The sequence below is a fragment of the Herpailurus yagouaroundi genome, unplaced genomic scaffold, assembly GCF_014898765.1.
Source record: "Herpailurus yagouaroundi ecotype Mexico unplaced genomic scaffold, PumYag 216, whole genome shotgun sequence".
NCBI classification, from domain to species: Eukaryota; Metazoa; Chordata; class Mammalia; order Carnivora; family Felidae; genus Herpailurus; species Herpailurus yagouaroundi.
The window spans coordinates 10,237,628-10,259,248 of NW_024412447.1; the positions used below are offsets into that span (position 1 = coordinate 10,237,628).

The 21,621-nt window shown below is 55.4% G+C and overlaps 1 protein-coding gene and 1 long non-coding RNA gene across 6 annotated transcripts in view; one reads left to right on the top strand and one right to left on the bottom strand.

Moving 5' to 3' along the window:
- LOC121017737 (uncharacterized) overlaps positions 1 to 16,152 on the top strand; it is a 40,957-nt gene extending 24,805 nt beyond the window's left edge. For all 5 annotated transcript variants that reach the window (XR_005784875.1, XR_005784876.1, XR_005784877.1 and 2 more), the window contains one exon: positions 15,996 to 16,152. Coding sequence is in view for 1 of the 5 variants with exons in the window: in XM_040456150.1 (XP_040312084.1) it covers positions 15,996 to 16,030 (35 nt within the window). In the remaining 4 variants the exon portion in view is untranslated. The remainder of the gene's footprint in view (positions 1 to 15,995) is intronic.
- Positions 16,153 to 17,916: 1,764 nt separating this feature from the next.
- The window catches only part of LOC121017739 (uncharacterized), an 8,282-nt gene continuing 4,577 nt past the window's right edge, over positions 17,917 to 21,621 (bottom strand). Inside the window, exons 3-4 of the long non-coding RNA XR_005784879.1 lie at positions 20,006 to 20,063; positions 17,917 to 17,962 (exon numbers count right to left, since the gene is read on the bottom strand). This is a non-coding gene — a long non-coding RNA (uncharacterized LOC121017739). The remainder of the gene's footprint in view (positions 17,963 to 20,005; positions 20,064 to 21,621) is intronic.

The window sequence follows — 21,621 nt, forward strand, 5'->3', positions numbered from 1 at the left end:
AATGCTACTGGAACACCTGGATATATGTATGGGGCGGGGGCGGGAAGAACCTTGATTCCTACCTCACACCACACACACACACACACACACACACACACACACACACACAAATTAGTTCCAGATGGATCATAGACCTAAATATGAAGGCAGAAACCATAAAGAAATTATAAGGGAATTTATGATTCTGGAGCAGGCAAATATTTGTCAATAAACATGACATAAAAGTACTGACCATAAAAGAAAAAAATATATATTGGACTTCTTAAAATTTGTAAGCTTCTGTTTATCAAAAATCATCACTAAAGGCAAAATCAATCTATGATGATGCAAAATAGATCAGGGTTGCTGGCTGACTGGGAAAGGCTTGAGGGAACTTTCTGGAAATGTTCTGTGTCCTGATGGGGTAGGGGTTACGTTAGCATATGCATTTTTCCTTTTTTTTTTTTTTTAGATGTTCTCTTTTTTTCTCAAAATATATTTGACATATAACATTGTGTGAATTTAAGATATACAACATGTTGGGGCACCTGGGTGGCTCAGTCAGTTAAGCATCTGACTTGATTTTGGCTCAGGTCATGATCTCCTCATTCATGGGATCGAGCCTCTCATCGGGCTCTCCGCTGACAGCACAGGATTTGCTTGTGATTCTCTCTCTCCCTCTCTTTCTGTCCCTCCTCTGCTCACACACTCACTCTCTCTTTCAAAATAAATAAATAAACTTTAAAAAAAAGATATAACATGTTGATTTGACACATTTATATATTATAATATGATTGCCATTGTATTGACAGCTAGCACCTATGTCATATCAATAATGATCATTTCTTTTGTGGTTGGAATAATTAAATATAGACTGCTAGCAGGTCTGATGATTATAATATAATATCATTGTCTATATTTGGTATACTATGCATTAAACTTCCAGGGCCTGTCTATTAGTTGCAAGTTTGTAACACATGCATTTTTCAAAACAAAGATTGAACTGTACCTAAGATCTGTGCATTTAATTGCCTTCAAGTTATATCTTAATAAAAGAAGATAGAAAAGAAGCAAAGTGAAAAGGCAAGCCATAGACCAGAAGACAATATTTGCAATGTATATATTTGATAAAGAACTTACATCCAAAATATATAAAGAATTCTCATAAATCGAAAAGGAAAAAAAAAAGACCCTATTTTTTAAATGGGCAAAAAAACTTGAACAGGCATTTCACAGAGCTATTCCAATGATTCATAAACACATGGGAAGGTGCTCAACATCATTACCCAGCAAGGAAATGAAAATGAAAAACCACAATAAGACGCTCCCCCCCACACACACACATACACACCCAGAATGGCTAAAATGCAAAAAACTGATAATTCTTAGTGTTGGCAGGATGTGGAGAGATTTTATACTTTCATATGCTGCTGAAGGAAGCCTTCTTACAGCAGGGAAGGAGAAGGGCTCAAGGTTGACAAGGAGTCACTGTGCATATGTCACTGCTGCTCTCCTAGGCCTGGGTGTCCTCAGTTTCCCACAAGACACAAATGAGCCATTGTTGTGTTGCCTGAAGCCACACAATCCCCATTTTGCTCATATCCCTCCTGTCCACTCCCTTTCTTTCCATTCCTGCCCCATTGGCTCCTGGCACCTGAGGTCACAACACACTTCCCTGGGCCGTCTTTCTCAAAGCCAAAAGCATAGGCAGAACAAATCCTGGCTCACAGGGCAGACAGCAGAGGCTCAGTCCCCCTCTGACAGCATGGTGGCTTTCTCTCCTGCAGCCTGGGCTTCCTCTCCACTAGCCCCTCTCCTCTCTCGTGGTTAGTACTAGCAAACTCCTCACTGCTTCCCCAGACTCCTGTCCTACCTCTATCCCTCTGCTATTCACCTGCAGTCTCACCAGCCCCTGCTGGCACCCTTCGATAACCCACTGCCTTCAGGCTACAACTTGAGCTGCTGGACTCGGCATTCAAGGCCTCTGTGGCCCACTCCATTTCTTTAGCCTGTTAGATCAGATGTGAGCCTAAGGGACCTTTTGGGCATGCTGAGGCAAGGCTACAGAAGGCCCACAGCACTGTCCAGAGAGAGATCAGGCAAGGCTTGGGCACAGTAAGGAGGGAAGGGAAGTTGGCTATAGGGGATGCCCCATCTGGCCCATACACAATGCACATGGCCAGCGGGAGTGGGGTGGTCCAGGCCAGCCATTGGTAGACACAGCTGGCCTCCATGAGGAAGGAGGTGCCAGCGTGAGTAGTCCTGAGCCAAGGAAGTGGGAGTTTTGTCCTGATAGGGAAACTGAGTCAGAAGCTTGGACCTGTGGACCAGGCTGTGCAGTGGATGAAGGGAAAGGCGGAGCCTGAGCCACTGGGAGAAGTCAGCTAACTTGGTAGGGGGTGGGGGAGGCGTCTCAGGTCTCAGGGCTAAAGGACCTAGTTCCCAGCTCTGAGACCAGGGTGAGGAAGCTGGTGGGAGTGAATATCATTTGTTAAGCAGCTCCGGGACAACAGGGCCTGTGCTGGGTTCTGTATCAGGGGGGTCTTGGCAGGGGGTGGGGACACCTCCAAAGAGGTTAACAGAGTGGCTATAAGGAAGGGAGTGTGTGCAGAAAGGGGTGGGGGCAAGGGAACCAAGAAGGGAGGCTGAGGCCCAACACAGCAAACGTGGGGAGCTGTGATCTGCCCGGTTCAGGCCTGGAGGGGCCCCGGAAAGGAGGGTGTTCCTGGAGTGCGGACCCCCCCCCCACCCCGGAAGCCAAGACCCTAGAGGTACAACCACTGTCAAAGCTACGACCAGGCATGAAGAGAGCCTGGGGGTAAATACCCCAGCTTCTCTCTCCTCTTGCCCCCCTCCCTGAGCACCTCATATGCATTGCTCGGCATCATCCTTCAAGATGGAGATTTTTTTGTGCATTTTATGGAAGAGGAAAGTGAAGGTCAGCAGTGAGGGGACCTGCCCACAGCCGCTGCACAGTTCGTAAGTGGCCAAGGCACAGACCTTAGGACCTTGACGTTAGTGCTCCGGGCAAGCCTCCGAGGTGCTCCCCACAGGGAGGACAGAGAAGGCAGCAGGTGGATTGTCATCAAAGCTGGCTTCGAGAACTCAGAGCTCGTCACCAAGCCAGGTGTCTCCTTCAGGATGGTGACTTTAGCCCCCTCCCGCCTCTGAGCCGGGGCCCTCAGCCACATCTGGCCCTCCTCTGGTGGCTCCCTTCGAGGCCATGGCTGGACGCCGGCCAGTCACGTGGCCCATGCTGACAGATTGGGTGTCTCCGGTGCGCCCGCAGCTGCCGCTAAGTGGCTTCCTGGCAGGGAGTCAGGGGTCACCTCATCGCTGCTCTGCTCAGACGGCACTGGCCTCTTCGGGGGTGCCTCCCACGTCTGTCTGCTGAAATCGGGTGTGTTTAGCATCAGGTCTGAGAGGCAGCCCTACTTGGCGACTCATGGGGGAGCCCTGAGGCCCTTGGGGGCAGACACGGTGCTGGCTGGGGGGTGGGGGTGGGGCTCTGGGCCCCAGTTCAAGTGAGCTGGCGGGTCTCACCACCCGTGCTCCCGGCGTGCCACGGGGGCGGGCTGCTCTGTGTCCTGGGTGCCTGTGTCGCATGGTCTCCTTCTGGCTGCTCGCGGTGTCCAGGCCCCTGGCTCTGGGCCTCGGCTCTGGGTAAGTCCTCCGTCTCAGAACTCTTCTCTCTCTCTTTGCCGTGTGTTCCCCTGAGCCCCTTCTGGGACCTGGGACCAGGTGAGCCTGTGTCTGAACCACCATCCAAGGCTGTGGTCCCTGAGCTCCCCCCTCACCCCGCGCCCCCGCCCCCCCCCCCCCCCGGCGGGGCAGGGAATGATCACAGGGGTCAGACCAGTGTGGCCCTGGGGCCAGCGAAGCCGAGTGAGTCTGGGCAAGTCACTTCCCTGCCTGGGGCTCAATTTTCTTTGAAAAATGGTAGAGCCATCTACACGCTAATACATGCTTCGGGACCCCTAAGATGTATGCACAATCACACATGGAGGAGGGAAGGTGTGTCAGGAAATCAGACGTGGCTCTTGATGGTCAGAGCGGAAGGTGCGTGGGGTGGGGGTGGCGGGAAGTCAGCTGGAAAAGTGGGCGCCTGAAGGCCCAGGGTGAGGCCAGTGGGCGGGCCCCGTCTGTGTCAGGCTCCCTGCTCAGGGTGCAACTGGGCGCTCTGCTCTGGGGGTCCCTGATCACAGACAGGCCCCGGTTCCCTGCAGTGGAAGCCAGGCCCCGGAGCCAGTGGGCGGGGCCCCGTCCAGCTGACACTGGCTCTTTGTCTACATCTCAGCAGCGGAAGGTGCCTGAGCCCGCGTCCAGCCCGGTTGGAGACCAGGCCGAATCAGCAGTGCCAGCCTCCCATCTGGTCCTGGAGATGCCCCCCAGAGTTCCAGTGAGAGAGGACAGGATGGCCGCGGGACAAGCGGCTGGCACTGGGCGTGGGGAAGTCTGACGGGCAGAGGCACAGCGGGTTCCCACAGACGTGGATGGGCCCGCCGCCCCGGGCCAAACCTTGGCCGCAACTGAGCCAGGGTGGCGAGCCCCATGCTGTTCCAGATGGCTCGGGGGCTCGGTCAGTTTGCGCACGGGAGTGAGGCGTTCCCCAGATCACCAAGCCTCCAGATTTGAACTAATTCCAGCTCGGTGAGGGCTGGGGGCTGAGGAGGCCAGGGAGGAGGGTGGGGCCCGGGGACAGGGCCCACGGAGGGTCCAGGAGCTCTGAGAGGGGCTTGTGTCCTGAGCCTGGGGATCAGCCGAGGCTTGGCCCGGGCGGAGCTCCCTTGGTGCCTGGCACCGGCCGAGGCTGGGGGTGCCTGGCCTCTTCCAAAGCCCTCCTTGTCGGGCAGCGGGCAGGGCGGGCCGGGGGCTGGGCGCGGCCGCTCATATCTTCCCCGTTACTTCATTCATTTTGCTCCCACTGATCCCTTGTTTATCTCACTGGGAATGCAGTGCAGTGGAAGTTGGGGCCAAGGGAAAGGCCAGAGCCTGGGTGGCCTCCAGGAGAGCCCCAGCCTCACTTGCCTGTCTCCCTTACCTGGGTCCCTGGGCTGAACCCTGCAGGAAGGGGATCCGTCTCTGAGAACTAACATGGGGCCCAGACGTTCCGGCCCAGGCCGTGTGAGCTCGTGGAGAGCTGACCGCTCCTTGCTTCATTGCAGCGGGAGGTTATTCTAAATGACCTTTGAGAATGAATGCGTATTGTCATGAAACGAGCACCCATCCTGTGGCCACCATGTTCTAGCCCCGAGGTCCCTGCTCTCACCCGAGGCTCACACATCTGCATGGATTACCATGAGCACATTTTTTTTTTTTAACATTTATTCATTTTTGAGAGACAGAGTGTGAGCAGGGGAGGGGCAGAAAGAGAGGGAGACACAGAATCTGAAGCAGGCTGCGGGCTCCGAGCTGTCAGCACAGAGCCTGACGCAGGGCTTGAACCTACGAGCAGTGAGATCATGACCTCAGCCGAAGTCGGACGCTTAACCAACTGAGCCACCCCGGCGCCCCACCAATAGGGCACTTTAGAGAGGAGGTGGGACACAGGGGCCATTCCCGGGAAGAGGTGGGGCTGGAGAACCAGCTAGAAGAAGACCCTCTGGGCAGGGTGGAGGTAGCCAGAAGTCAGGGCTGCCACGGGGAGGGGTGTGTGAGGCTAGCAGGACCAGTGTCTGAAAATGTCCTTTCAGAACGGGTCAGTGGGAAATGCCGGGCCCACCTGGCCCTCCTGTTGCAGGGCCCCCGGCTGAGGGTGGAGGGCGGAGGGCGGAGGGTGGAGGCTGGGGCATGAGCATCCCCTGGGGGCTTGGGTTAAGTGGGCCCTAATCCCCATCACCAAGCAAACCTGTCTGCCCTGGAAGATCACCCCTCCGGTAGAGGGCAGGCACCACGGCTCTAAGCAGCATGGTCTGAGCCCTTGTCCTTGGTCAGGGATGTTCAAGGACACCGGACCCTGCTGGGAAGAGGCGGCCAGACCCCTATCAGATGTGGAAACTGAAGCCCAGAGAAGCTGATTGAATTGCCCAGGGCACACAGCTGGGAGTGGCGGCAGCGGGACCTGATCACAGCTTGTCTGACCCACGAGCGTGCCCACTATCATCTGGGCTGTGGCTGCCTGGCCCTTCTGGGGTCCCCGCCCTGGGGGTGGCCACCCGACAGGGCATGGATTCAGGCCAGGTACCGGGGCCAGAGCCTCAGTGCCCCCTTGTCTTCTTCCCCTGCAGTGAGTTGGTGTTCCAGTCTGTGAAACGGGATGGGTGGGTCCAACTCAGGGCCGATGTCTGTCCTCCGTCCTGGATCCTTAAGGAGGAGTGAGGTCATATTTGTCTGGGGGCTGGAGCATCTTGGAAGGAGAAAGCTCGGCAAAGACAAGGGCCCATTGTCCCCCCTTCCCTGGCCCCCTGCCAGCTCCTGCTCTAGTCACCAGACAAGGCCAACCCTGCCTGCAGGCCCCAGAGGCCACCGTGTGCCAATAGGGGGTGACTCAGTGCCCCCTCCCTTCCCGTTAACTGGCATTGCCACCCACCACCCAAGCGTTGTCGGCGGTCCCCCAGAGGGGAAGGCCGGGAAAGAAGGGAAGGCTTGGGGTCCCAGCCTGGGGATGTCACACTCGGGGCTTTACAGCCGGCTTGAGCGAGGTGCCTCGCCATAATAAATAATTCAAAGAGCAGCCTGTGGGCTTGCTTTTGAGCAGCCTTGGTTTGAAGCTCTTACAAGCGTTGGCTCAACGCCTGCTCACAGCACCCCCCAAGGGGGGCACTGATGTCATCACCCTCACTGCACAGATGTGGGACGCTCGCCCTCCGCCACCTAGCTCATAACTGGTAGATGTGGCTGGGAGAGGCGGAATTTGGACTGGAGGCTGTGTGGTTCTCGAGAATTCTACAGAGGCTCCAGGATGTGCAGGTGGGGGCTGAACTGGGGGATGAAGAAGGGGCCGGCCCAGAGTTCGTGTAGTAGATGGGGAGTCCCAAGAGAGATGTGGACGCCTGCCCCCTCCCTTCCCCCCCCCCCCACCAGCTGGGCCCGTAGACCAGGCCTCGGTCGTTCTGGGCCGCAGGATGGAGGGCTTTTTGCTACCAGGGACCGGGAAGGCTTGGTGGCCTCTGGCATTGACAAGGCAGGATAAGAGATGCTTGAGCAATTTCAGTGCTTTGAGACACCTCCTGGGGCCACACGTGGGCTGGAGACACCCTACTCTCTGGCCTCCCTGCAGCTCTGAGGCCCATGGAGCTCTGTTAGCACTGAGCCAGGCAAAGGCAAATAGCAGCTCAAGCCTAACGCGTCCAAAAGTAAACTCTCGATTTCCTCCCCAACCTGCTCCTCCTCGTATCTTCCCCGTCTCAGGAAGCGGCACCATCGTCCGCCCATTTGCTGGGGCCAGAAAACTGGGAGGCACCCTTGGATCCTCCTGGTTCTTGCCACCCACATCGATCCATTGCCAAGACCTGTCAATTCTGCCTCCAAAATAAATCCCGAATCCGCCTCCCTCGGTTCCCGCTGCCACCGCTGTGCCCAAGGCACCACCCGCTCTCCCTGGACAGCACCGCTAAGCTGCTCTCCACCTCCTCCGGCCCCCTGCCCCAGCTTCCAACATACATCAGACCCCACCGTTCTCTTGCCTCCTCCCAGAGGCTTCCTACTGCGTTTGGAGCCAAACTGCCACCCCTCGATGGCTACGAGGTCCCCCGTGACCTGGCATGACCTCGTGACCTCACCTCCATCTACGCTCCCCGCGCTGTCTCGCTCTCTTTGCATCCGTGCATTGACATTCGCTGCTCGCTCTGTCTAGAAGCCCTTCCCTGCAGTTTTGCACCGACTGGTATGTACCTTGCATCCTTCAGCACTCCAAACCGGGTCGCCCTAAGTCCGTTCTCTCAGAGCCACTTTGTAGGAATTTTCCTTGATTTATAACTGCGTGTTTACCTTTTTGCCTTTCCAACTAACCAAGGCCCGTGAGAGCCGTGTCTGCCTTGCCAGCCATCATCCCCACCCCGGGATGGCATTCAAATCTCTGTTGGATGCATTACCGGGCAAGATAATTGCAGTGGCCATTATTTCTTGAACATTTCCAGCGCTCTCTCGTGTTGAATGCAGTCACCTCACCACCCACCGAGGGAGGCGACATCAACACTCCCCAAGTTTCAGACGTGGAAACCAAGGCTCAGAAGCCAGGGTCAGTCACCCCAGGATCTCGCAACCAGAATACGGCAGAGCCAGGTTCAGAGCCCAGGGCAGGCAGCTCTGAGGTCTGACCTTCTAGCCGCCCTGCCGTCTCGGTCACGAACCGTCATCGATGCCTTTGCTATAGGCCATCGAGTCCGAGAAGTCAGCGGTTGCAAGGTGTACCGCTCTTTTACGGCCCATTCAGTCAGATAAAGACTCCAAGAACTAAATCAGCACGCGCCATCCCAAATTTCAAAGATGTGAGATTGTGGTAACAGCGTCGTCGTCTGGGAATTGGTGAAATACGGTACTTGGGGAACAAAAACCATTCAATCCTTAGGACCCAAGGGACACAGTAATGGATTTCTCAGCAGTGCTGAGGATTGTTCCGTAACCACCTGGGGGCACAAAGGAGGCCCGCCTTTTGGCCCCCGGAGAGTTCAAGGTCAAGCAAGGACAGTCTGATGATGAATGTGCTGGATGGTGTGGTGAGAGAGCCCAGGGCTTCCCCAGAGGGTGGGAAGTGTGGGGTGCAGGTGGTGAGGCTTCACAGAAGAGGGGGTGTCGAAGGCAGACACCAGAGGAGGAACAGAGGTTAAGCAAGCTGAGAGGGGGTGAAGCATGCCAGGCACAGGGGAGGGCCCATAGAAAGGTCTGGAGCACACCTTCCCTTGTGGGAAACGGCATGTGGCAGGGGCGGAGAGCGAGCGAGGAGGTTGGACGGGTCATGGGATGGATGGTGATGGTCCTCCCCAGGCTGACGGAGCTGAGGCTCCATCCTGCAAAGCAAGGAGCCCAAGAAGTCACCAGACAGCAGAATGACAGAGCCACCTTTGTTCATCAGAAGGGTGGAGTGAGGGGTGATTGGGAACTCGAAGGCAGCAGGGAGGCCTGGGAACGTCTGGGAGAGGCCGTCAAGTCACTCGGACTGGATGGGGCCGCTGGCCTGAGTCACATGCTCGCTCTGGGGGCTCCCCTGGCATGGCCGGGCCCACTGGTGGGGGGCATGGGGAGGCAGCCTCTCCCAGGCCTGGGAATGTCCCGGGCAGCTGAGAGCCCGCCAGAGGCCGGTGAAAGGCCCACTTACCATGACAGATGGGGGCCCCGTCGGCCACGCCAATTAGGCAAGATGGAGTGCCAGGGCAATGCTATAAATATCTTGGCTGCTGACCAGCCCAAGAATGTAAATGATGGTGTTGGACAAGCAGGAGAAAATGTTCAGTTCAGACAGGATGGGGTTTTTGTGTGTTTTTAAAACATGCTTTTCCCTCCCCGAAGAATTCAGGTCGGGCAGCAATCAGGCTGGGTGCCCAAGAGCGGGCTACTTGTCCCGTGGGGGGCCACAGCGAGGACCCACGAAATCCAAGTTTGGGGGCAAATCCCTGGAAAAGTCAGTGCATTTGAAGCCCAGAAAAAGCCTGAGCCCCACTTGCAGCCTTGTCCCCGGCCAGAGGGGTACACTAGCCATCCAGCTCGGGGACACAGGTGCAGGCAACTAGAAGCATCTCCCCTACACCGGCTATTCCCAGAGTTCCCTGTCTTGTTGTGGGTGCACCGGACAGGGCGTCACATGTTGGGGCTGAGGGCAAACCCAAGCTCTTCGAGATCAGAGATGGGAGGACGAGCTTTCTGTCGGGGTCATTGCGCAGTAAGGTGGGGAGACTCTCTAAGGCGTGTGGGGAGATGTGGGTCCCCCCTGCCCTAACGCTTCTTGTAAATCTTGCACAACATTGACCTACAAGGAGATTAACCCTCCCCCCATCACCTTTTTCATTTCGAACCACAGGCTGCAGGACGACAGGCAGGGGGAAGCAAGGGCTGGCTGAGAAGGGAAGCGGTTCAGCATGTCCTTGGAGCTGCCTGGAAACCCTCCATCCAGCCCCGAGAGGGAAATGCATAAGGTCGCCTGACATAGGAGGGTCCGGGTGGAAAAGCCCGGTCCAGGGTGAGCCAGGCCTGCAGAAGACCTTAGGTCAACCGAAAGGGCACCATTCAGTGTACTTTGTGGCACTAAGGCCTGGCCTTCGTGTCCAGGAGAAGGCACATTGAATTGGGAAGGACACACCATCCCTGCATACATACGTTGGGGGGGCAGGGAAGAGGGGGCACGGACAGAATGGAGTCAAGCAAGTTCTCATCCCCTGGTCCAAAGCAGCCCACCTGTAGGGTCCAGACTAAGGGAATGGGTCGAGAAGCTCACTGGACTATTTGAGGGGATGATCGAGGAATTGACTCCCTTGGCAAATATTGGTTGAGGGCCCGGTATGTGCCAGACACTGTGCTCAGCTCTGGCTGGAGTCCCCAGGCACAGAGGCAGGGCATGGGGGTCTGGCCTTCCAGAGAAGGGGCTCACAAGGGCCTGGAGACTGGACCCACGCTCAGCCAAGCTCCAGACACAGCTGTGGGTAGAGCTCAAATCCTGAGGGTTGGGGTGGGGGGGCAGTTCCGGGGCTGGGAGGCAAGCCTAGACAGATATTGGGTGTTGGGGCTGGACCAACTGGAGGAGGGTAAAGGGCAGATGTGGGGCTTGGTGGGCAGGAGCAGACCTGGGAGGCACAAAGCGGAGGTCCGCCCTGCTCCCTTGGAGCCGCCCCGAGAAGGTGGTGGTGCCTCAGCCTGGGTAGGTGCCCTTGGAGAACAGAGCTGACCCTGCAGGTGAAAGGAATGATGGGACCCTGCACTCTGGCCAAGAACATGCCACTCATCTTCAGGGCCTGCAGATAGGGCTCAGAGCAGACAGAGATGTGCCATCCCTCTTGGGCTGGAGAGGGGTCCCATGTGGGGGCAGGGAGTGGAGCAGCGGGCCGAGTGGGCTCCCACTGGGCCAGTGGGTTGGGCTCAGGCCTCCTGGCCCGGTGGAGTCTAACAGGGTCCACAGCTACCACACCATGGAGAGAGGTGGCCACCCAGAGAGGCCCGGACCGTGCAGACGGGTGGAGCCCTGACCTGTGCCCAGCCACGGGCTGCACCTTCCCATTGGGTGTGCAAGCGCCTACATGTGCACAGACATCTCAAAGCAAGTCCCCAACGGTGCGCGTTGGCAGGAGGTCGATGGGGATGGCAAAGCCAAGAGAAGATATGTCTATGGAAGCTCAAGGGTGTGAGATTGCAAACCAGAGTTCTAGCATACAACCAAGGGTGTGACTGTGCCCTAATAGTGTGAACCGTGTGGGCATTCACAGGCTGCCCAGAGATTCCAGACTTGGCAGTGGTGTGTTGGTGTGTATTTCTCGATCTTCAAAGATGATTTCTGGTCACTGTGGCCCTGTCCCCCGTGGTCACCCCTGAGGCACTACCCCTTCCCCCCGCCACCCACACACCACCCATCCCAGAGCCAAAAAGATTCATCTTTTTCCTTGTGATTTCTTCCATTGCTTGGAAACTTATAAACCACTTGGGAAGTTTAAGAAAAGCTAAGGAAGTTAACAAAAATGTATAAATGCTTTTCCAGAAGGTAAGAAAGACTGCAATGTTTCCTACTAGCTACTGTAGAATTTTATTACTTACTTATGTAAGTGTTAACTCTGTCATCTGCCTGGAGATAATTTAAATATAAATTTATAAATATAAAGTGTTAGCTAATTTCCTCACACCCCAAATTGCTGTCCCTCCAATTCATTATAATACTTGCTTTACCAAGTCTTACGTTTTTATATATAGTAGGCTCTTGTATATAATTGCTGCTTTGTGTTTTGTTCCAATGGTGCGTGTTTCTGATCTACTCTAGTAGCACGCTATTAAATTATTGTTCTTTTAGAACATGTTTTATGGAAGGCTTTATAGCATAATAGCTAAGATTATGGTCTTTGAAGTTGAACTTATTGGGATTTATATATAGGAACGTTGCCACTGAATAAATGTGTGACCTTGGGCAAGCTACCTCAGAATTCTTCAGCTGTAAAATGGAGTATTAGGAATTCTATAAATAACATCTTCCTCACACGTTCAGAACAAACTGAGAGATAGCTACAGGAATAAGTCACAGAGATAAAACATTAACCTTATTACTGAGGACTGCTGTCCACTGCCACAGCTTGATTCAACGTTGTACTAGAGAGTCCAGCCTTTGCAATAAGGCAAGAAAAAGATATGAAATATGATTAGAAAATCAAGCCAAAAAGCAAAGCCTCAGTGGGCACTCTGATCCTTCATCCCTGACTTAGATACACTTGAACCTGTGTCATAGGTAGTGCTGGACCCCCTGAGTCTTCCCTCCACCTGCTGGAAGAGCCTTCCCCCATCAAGTTACTACAGACCACAGTTGAAATACAAGTATCCTGATGAAAGAGGAACAAGAGAGGAGAGAGAGGCCAGGAACGTCCTCTTGGTGAAGTCCCTTCTCATAGAAATATGAGGTGGGGGTGGCAGTGGAGGCTCCCCCCGTGACAACCTCACATGGGGTTGTAGTCAGCATGCATGTGAGGCACTCAGTACAGTGTCTGACACGTGGGTGCACAGCAAATACTGTTCTTATGCACAGGATCCTGTTCCCTTTCCTTCTCCTCTTGTTTTGAATTTCTTACCAAAAAAATGTCCCCCATGTATTTTTCCAGATGAAATACAGGGTCCATTGGTGGTGTTCTAAGAAAAAAATACTTGTCCTTAATACCTGGCTCACCCCCCACCATTTCTTTTTTTTTTTAATTTTTTTTTTCAACGTTTATTTATTTTTGGGACAGAGAGAGACAGAGCATGAACAGGGGAGGGGCAGAGAGAGAGGGAGACACAGAATCGGAAACAGGTTCCAGGCTCTGAGCCATCAGCCCAGAGCCTGACGCGGGGCTCGAACTCACGGAGCGCGAGATCGTGACCTGGCTGAAGTCGGACGCTTAACCGACTGCACCACCCAGGCACCCCCCCCCCCACCATTTCAGTACATGCTACATCAATGTATAAATGATCCCAGGGGTCGGGGAGGGCGGGGTGTGGGATTGGTTCAGGCACAGGACTGAGGTGGGCAGCAGGGAGAGGAAGGATAGGTGGGTGGAGAGGTTAGTGGGTTTGGGGAATGGGAGACCAGTGTGGAACCAGGTCCAGAGACTCAAAGACGGGGATTGTGAGTGAGCGGTGGAGGAAGCTCCCAAGAGCCAGGTGGGCTCTCAGCTGAGGAGAGCCAGGTGGGCAACCAGGGGTGATGATTGAGCATGGGAAGTGAAGACCAAAGCCAAGGGGGTGTAATCTTCTGGGAACTGAGAATGTGTACCAAAGTCCAGGTCCTGGTTCCAGGGTCCAGCTCTGCCGCTGGCCGCTGTCGCAAGCTGCAGACCCTCCCTGGGCCTCAGAGCCCCTTTATCAAGTGAGGATCCTCTCCATGCCACAGGGCTGCAAACCTGATTGAGGGGTGTCCCCCGGGCCCCCCAACCTATTCTTTCTCTCTCCAGACACCCAGGCCTGCTTCCTTTTCCTGTTACCTCCCTTGAGCCTTAATGTCCTCCTGGTCCCTGGAAAGGGGAAATGCTCAGTTACCGGGACTCTGTCCCTCCCCGCCCACCACTCTGGGTCCGTCAGTCCCCACTTCTGGGAAAACAGCCTTCCTTCACTTTGGCCCCACTGCCACCTTGGCTTTTCATGAATGCATTAGTTCAGCAGCCCGCAAATCCCCTCCTCTGAACCTGCCCTCTTCTTGTCCCTGGGGACACGGAGGGAAAGAAGCCAGGGACCCACCCACCTAGAGCTCTCTTTAGTTCATTCATTGCATTTGGGGGGCGGGAAGTGGCAGAGAGGGAGAGAGAGAATCTTAAGCAGGCCTCAGAGCCTGACGCAGGGCTTGATGTCACGATCTGTGAGATCATGACCTGAGCCGAAATCAAGAGTCGGATGCTGAACTGACTGAGTCACCTGGGCGCCCCCTGTCTCATTCATTCCAAAAATGGTTTGGAAGGACTGCCGTGTGCCCGGAACAGGGAAAACAGTGGTGGGCGCCCAGACTCGGTCTCTACTCCTGGGGGACTTCCAAACTTCAGGTCAGTGAGCCAGGAAATTATCACTCATGTGATCTGTGCTCCGCGGGTCCCCATGGCAGCCCAGAGCAGGGGGCCCAGACCAGCCCTCGGAAGGAAGGAAGGCTTCCTGCTAGAGGTGATGTCTGCACTAAGCCGACGGTTGAGCAGACATGAGCCAGTCACGCCGCCACCAGCCGGAGGGAACGAGGCAAAGAGGACTCCAGGGAGAGGGGCACATGATACACCCGGGTGTGTCCGGGGTGGCCGACCCAGAGTCGGAACAAGAGAACTCGAGGCGAGATCGCTGTGGGGGTCTGAAGCCATAGAACACAGGGCCTTGTGGGCACGGCAAGGGTTTCTTATGTTGTCCTACAGGTGGTGGGCAGTTAGTGCGGGGGGTAGGCAAGTGACACTCTACGGTTGGCGTTTTTAACAGGTCAGACTGGATTAGAAGGGGCAGGAGGGGATGAGGGTAGGGTGGGAAAGCTGTCCCAAGAGATAGGGTGGAAATCGGACGCCAGCTTCGAGGGGAAGGCGGGGAGCAGAGGGGTAAGGGGGGAGGGGTGACGAGGGTAGGGAGCGGTGGGTGTGGGTAACAGGACAGGGCTGTCCTAGTGGAAATCTAGACATGGACAAGCATGACATTTCCTGGCATGCCGGCGGCTGGACCTGGGACGGGGACGAAGAGGCCCGTGTGTGGAAGGGACTCAGGTTTGTTCAACAGGGACAGTTGCCTCGCTGACCCAGAGCACTGCGGGGGGAGCAGTTTGGGGGGAAGAGGAGGTCTCTGGGTTTGGACTGCTGAGATTGAGGTGCCAGAGACGGACATCCAGGCAGAGACAGCACCGCCCATCTGGACCAAGGAGGGTCGAGTGGGGCCCCAGGAGCCCGGAAGGGGACGGTATTGGGGGGGGGGGGGCGCGGGTGGTCCGGTGTTGGATGAGGCTGAGGTGACACCAGTGCAGTGCCGGTGGGGGCTGGGCTCCATGGGGTCCCCACTGACCTGGGTGGGAGCGGGAGGCCGACGAAGTGTGCTGGGGAGTGAGAAGGAGGTGAGGAGTGGAGACAAGTATGCAGACAGCTTTCTGGAGACTGGCCGGGGCAGGGAGGTGAGAGACGGGGCAGCCAGAGGTGGGAGTGGGGCTCCGGGAAGGTTGTCTTCTTCCTTTGATGGTGCAGTGCTTAAGTGCCAATGATAGCTGGTGGTCGAGCAGGTGGGGGGAGGGGCCCAGGCGCAGGTGGGCACCCCTTGGTAGAAGGGGGCTGTCCTGGAGAGACAGGGGAGGAGAGGGGCCGGCTGGCCAGAGGCCTGGAGATGTGAGGTTGAGGACAGTCCCACTGAACTAGTTCCAGGCTGAGGACAAAGGCTCAGGGTTTGGGGACGGAGAGGGAAGCATGGAGGGCTTCTGTGTGAGTGTTCAGTGACAGAGGAAAGCCCCGGCTGGGCCTGGGGTTGGAGTCAGAGGTCACCGGGCCAGGTCTGAGTCTGGAATTAGGGTCAAGATTCAGTTTGGGCTCAGAGAGGGCTCTGTCCAGAGTGGAGAGCTGACAGTTAAAACAAGGTCAGAGCCTCGCCTCTCTGGGGCCCGTCCCGAGTTCAGGGTGCAGCCCTAGAACCACTGAGGTCAAAGGTGAGCTCTCCCAGGGGAGATCTGTCCCGGGGTCTGACCTGTCCCGGCCCCCATCCAAAAACCTCCATCCCGAGGGACAATGCCAGCTCAGACCCCACTCTTCCTTCGGGCCAGAGGGGCCCCCAGCCCAGCCCACCCTCCCCACGGCTGGGCACGAGCCGAGTCCTGCCCTGCCCAGTCCAGGGTGAGAATTCCGGCCACACGTCTCTGTGATGTGGTCACATTGGAAAAATGTTAATCAAATATTCTCCTCCGTGTTTCCTTTCTTTCCCAGGCTGGATTCCTAGAAGACAGGAATTTATGGTGTGAGAGCTCCAGCCCCCGCAAACCCGCAGCCAAGGTCAACAGCACGAGGGGGGCAGCCCTGCCAAGCGAGGAGGGGAGCAGTGACTTTGGGAGCTGGTTGCACAGAAAACCAAAGTACATGCATTTAAAAAAAAAAAAAAAAATCCCTTCTCTCCCTCACGTTCCCAAACTGGGGGCTTAAAAAAAGTCCCCCAGACTGGCCCAGACAAGGCCCCTTGTCTGGGAAGACTGAACCCGTTTGGAGACAAGGCATGCGAAGCTGCTGGGGCGGGGGCCCATGGAAGGCCTCGGGGTGGGTGGTGAGCAGGCTACGCATGTGTCCTCGTCCTTCGAGCCAACCGAGGGCAGCTGAGATGGAAATAGGAGCCCTGGGCCCTTCAGAAAGCCCCCCAACGTGACAGCCTCATTTGCCCCCTCTCCCCTCTCCCTTCCGGAGTCGGGGGTCTTGACTACCCACACACACTGAATGCCCAGCACCCTGGGGACCAGAGCTCCCTGTCACAGGCCCTGAGTCTCTGGCAGGAGAGAATAAGTTTGCCCCAGCCTCCTAGGGAGCTGAGGAGGGGCCTGGAGACCACCTCGATTCAGACTCCAACGACTGGGCGCTGGGAAGGTAGCCCCCACCCTGGTCCAGAGCCTGGGCAGGTGCAGCTAAACACCCACCGGTTATCTGTGCACCTGACGTTTCTGAACCCCATGGGGTTGCACCACCTGGGACAATACAACAAGGCAGCCTCCTGCCCTGGAGAATCCCCGGCAAGCGGCGGGGGGGAGCACTGACACGGAAACGGATGGCGACCAACACGTGAGGGGCTGTGGGTCCCCCCAGGGGGGGAGTGAGCACCCTGGGGTGCAGAGAAAGACATTGGGCAGAGAAAGCTTCCTGAAGGAGGTGCCCCCCAGGGGTGGCCGGAGTTCACCAGGCGGACATCCAGTGGGAGGGGGGCTTGGAGGGAACATTCCAGCTAAGTCCACAGCATGTGCAAAGGCCCAGAATGTTTATACCTTGGTAAGACTTTTCATATAAATAAATGCTCAAATCCAAAAAAACAAAAAGGCCTCTGGCAAACCTCATGTCTGGGTTTCTTGCTCAGAAAATGAAGCCCTGCTCTGCCCTGGAGACCAGGGGCCAGCAGAAGGGGGGTGTCTGACACGGCCCTCAGGTTCCCACCCCTTCCACCCCCACAGCACCACCCCATAGACCCCCCTACAGGGTCCACCTCTCAGCCCCCGCCCAACACTGGCTGCTTCCTCCCGACCACCTCCTTCCAAGGCCAAATTACCACTTTCACCCTGGTCTCCTGCCGTGTGCCAGGAGCCGAGAGGGGATAGGGGACACTCCTCTGGGGCACCGGGGTCTTTCCAGGGTCTCTGATCCCTGGATGCCTGGAGTAGAGGGAACCTGAACCTCCAGTTTATATGGGTTTTTTTTTTAACGGTTATTTATTTATTTTGAGAGAGAGAGAGTGCATGTGAGCCAAGGAGGGGCAGAGAGACAGAGAGAGAGTGAGAGAGAGAGAGGGAATCTGAAGCAGACTCCGCACTGTCAGCACAGAGCCCAACATGGGGCTCCAACCCATGAACTGTGAGATCAGGACCTGAGCCGAAATCACGAGTCAGATGCTTAACCGACTGAGCCCCCCAGGTGTCCTTATATGTTATTTTTAAATCTCTTTTCGGCCCTCAAGTAGAGAGGATTGACTGATTTAATTTTTTTTATTATTGAAGAGTAATTGACATACAGTATTGTATGAGTTCGGGGCGCCTGGGGGGCTCAGTCGGTTAAGCATCTGACTTCGGCTCAGGTCATGATCTCACAGTCCGTGAGTTCAAGCCCCATGCTGGGCTCTGTGCTGACAGCTCGGAGCCTGGAGCCTGCTTCGGATTCTGTGTCTCCCTGTCTGTGACTCTCCCCCATTCATGCTCTGTCTCTCTCTGTCTCAAAAATAAATAAACATTAAAATAATTAAAAAAAATAAAAAATAATATTGTATGAGTTCAGGTGCACAACAATACATATGCACATGTGTTCTGCAAGTCCGGGTGCCATATTATCATACTGTTACCGTATTATTGACTATATTCCCCGTGCCTAGGAAGCTTCATTTATATTGTTCCTTTCAATCCTGTTCGTGCCCCCACAGGCAAACTTTCCCAAGCATGTCTTTTTTATTCCTGTGTATTCTTGGATGCTTAACTGGCACGGAGGTTCCTCTTGGGGAATGGCATGTCTTGGAGCTAGGCTGGTGGCTGCACCACATCGTGACTGTACCAAATGCCACAGGACTGTATGCTTCAAAACGGGGTCAATGTTACGTTATGTGAATTTCACCTCATTTTTTTAAAACGTGTCTGGCTGTTGAGGGGGTGTTATTTACATGAGTGGAGTTGGGCTGTGGGCTGTACTTCTTTCTTATTTTTTCCACTCGTGCCGCTTTTTTTTTTTTAATGTTTTATTTTATTATTTGTTTGAGAGAGAGAGAGAGAGAGAGAGTGTGTGTGTGCAAGCAGGGAAGAGGGCAGAGAGAGAGGGAGACAGAGAATCCGAAGCAGGCTCCAGGCTCTGCACTGACAGCAATGAGCCCGACTCGGGGCTCGAGTTCACGAACCTCGAGATCATGACCTGAGCCGAAGTCAGACTCTTGAACCAACTGAGCCACCCAGGCGCCCCTCAGGCACCCCTCGTGCTCTGTTTTTAAGATCTAACAACCTAGTCTCATCTCCACTGGGCTTGTGGCTTCACACGTGACTGTCACGTGGTGCCCTGGTGTGGGCGTGGCCACCTTTTGCACACACACTCCACTGATGGGCACCTGGGGAAGCCCTGTCCCTGCCTCTACATGCACTTGACTGAATGGAGCGCTGCTGGATGGCCCCTCATTGGGGCCACTCCTGCTTACATCCTGCCAACACTGGCCAGTACCTACCTCTTTACTGCCTGGCAGCCTGATGGGTGGTAAGCAGTATCTTCTTATTATTCTGATTTGCATTTCTCTGATTATAAGTGAGTTTGAGTGGTCCTTTCTGTTCTCTGGTTGTTTACATTTCCTCTCCTGCAAATGGCCAGTTCATACTCTTTGCCCATTTTGTTATAGGGGCTGCAGTCTATCCGTCCTCACTTCACAGCCACCCCATGCGTATTCCAGAACCGCAGTCCCTTGTTGCTTAAGACGCACAAATATCATCCTCCTCCCGTCTGCCGTGTTGCCGGTGGAGTCCTCCTCTGAACCAAGATCCTGAATTCCAGCTGGATATTTTTGAGGAACTTGATAAACTTACCCTAAAATATATGGAGGGGACGCCTGGGTGGCTCAGTCGGGGTTGAGTGTTCGACTTTGGCTCAGGTCACAATCTTACGGTTCATGGGTTCGAGTTGCACATCGGACTCTCGGCTGTCAGCACAGAGTCGGCTTCGGATCCTCTGTCCCCCCACCCCCCCGTCCCTCCCCCACTTGCTCTCTCTCTCTCAAAAATCAATAAACATTTAAAATATATGGAAGAGGGGCGCCTGGGTGGCGCAGTCAGTTAAGCGTCCGACTTCAGCCAGGTCACGATCTCGCGGTCTGTGAGTTCGAGCCCCGCGTCAGGCTCTGGGCTGATGGCTCAGAGCCTGGAGCCTGTTTCTGATTCTGTGTCTCCCTCTCTCTCTGCCCCTCCCCCGTTCATGCTCTGTCTCTCTCTGTCCCAAAAATAAATAAACGTTGAAAAAAAATAAAATATATGGAAGAATAAAGATTTGTAAGTGGCTAGCTGACTTTGAGAAAAAAAAGAGGGGAGGACTGGCCCTGCCTGCTGTTAGCACAGACTACGAAGCCCCGGTCGGGAAGACAGTATGACCCGGGTACAAAAACAGCCAGATGGGCGACAGAACAGATCCGCCGGTTCAAAGGGAGCTGAACTCAGCCCCAGGTCCACGGGTTAAGGATGGAATGGTTAGTCGGGTTGAGGACATGGGCTCACTCTATGGAGAAAAATTACCACCGAAGCAGACTTAGTCTCTTCTAAGAAGGTGACTCCAAAGCGATGAAAGACAGACCTAGATAGGAAAAGCAAGAGGAGAATAAACCGTTGGAGAATATCTTTGTAACATAGGAGGGGGAGAACTTGAAACAAAACCCCAAGTGCACACACCATAAGGCAAAACCGGAGGGCCTGCAGCCTTATCCAGAGGAAGTGGCATTTCCTCCCGGATGCCAGCCTCGGCCCTGCCCACCTGGTGAGTCATGGGCGCACTTGAGGCTGGCAGCCCGGCCCGCCCTTCCCGTCGGTCCCCAGGAGGGAGTAGTGCAATGCCCGCCTTATCTCACCCTTGCCCGCAGCCCTGCAGACATGAGGTCAGGGCTGGGATGCGATGAGGGTGGGAGGCAGGAGGCAGCAGAGGGGTCAGGGAGGGGTCAGGGAGAGGTCAGGGGTCGCTGGCAAATGCTGCACAGGAAAAGCAGACCCTTGAAGGATCCCGGCCAGCTGCCAGGGCTGGGGGAGGTGAAAGGCTAATGCCATCAGGAGGTGGCAGGGGCGAGGGGACGGGGACACGTGTGGCATCCTCGTGGAACAGAGGGCCCTAGACTAAGATCTCCAGTGTAGGGCTCCATCTGTGCCCCCCTACCTCACTGCTCCTCCCAGAATCCTCTCTGGTTTTTCCAATGGTTCTTTAGAGCCAGACCTTCCAGCCAAGACATAGCCAGACTGAGAAGCCATTGAGAGACCTGGCAAGGATGTGTCTACCCTTCCCAGTGTGTCTATACTCCACCAGGGTGCGGCCCTGGGGTGCTCCAGGTAGCTGTGCCTCACCCCTTTGGTCATCCAACAGAGGACCACCCAACACAGGCCCCAGCGCTGACCCCAAGGCTCTCCGAGTCCGGGGTGGGACAAGTGCCCCTCAACAGCAGGGTACGTGTGTGTCTGGATGTGTGGGGCCAAGCTAGGCATGTGGACACCCACACGTGTCTGTGACTGTGTGTATGCAAATATCCAACCATCTGTCCCCTTTGTTTTGTCCCCGAGTCTATGCCAGCTGAACCAACGGCTCTTTTCTAGAAGGTTCCCTAACCCCTGGGACAACCGTCCTCCAGCCTGCCTCTGGGCATCCTGACCAGCGGTGGGCAGCAGTCTGCATGTTGGGCAGTCGGTTGGTCAACAATGAGCTATTCCGGGGTGCACAGGTCTGCCCTGAGGGGTTTACAGCCCGGGCAGCCCCCTTTTGCCAGCTAGCAGGGACGGGAGGGGGCTACAGTTGTCCACTCTGGCCAGCACCGCTGGTCCCTGCAGCTGGACGGGGCCCCAGGGGCCCTTCCCCATCCCCAGGGTGCCAGTCCATACCTCCCTCCACCCACCCACCTCCCCAGCATTGAACCCAATCGCGTGGAGAGAGAGCATTAGCCAGATTGTCCTAAATATAGAGCTAAGTGGCTGCTGTTACTGACAGAGAGAGAGAGAGGGAGAGATTTGCACACACACACATGCACACACATACATATACATACACATATCGTAAAATACCACAACTCCTTTTTGAACCAATGCGTTCAGTTTGTGAAAATTCACACTTGAGTTGAGAGCCCCCCGTCAACCTACAGAACTCGGTCAAGCCCCCC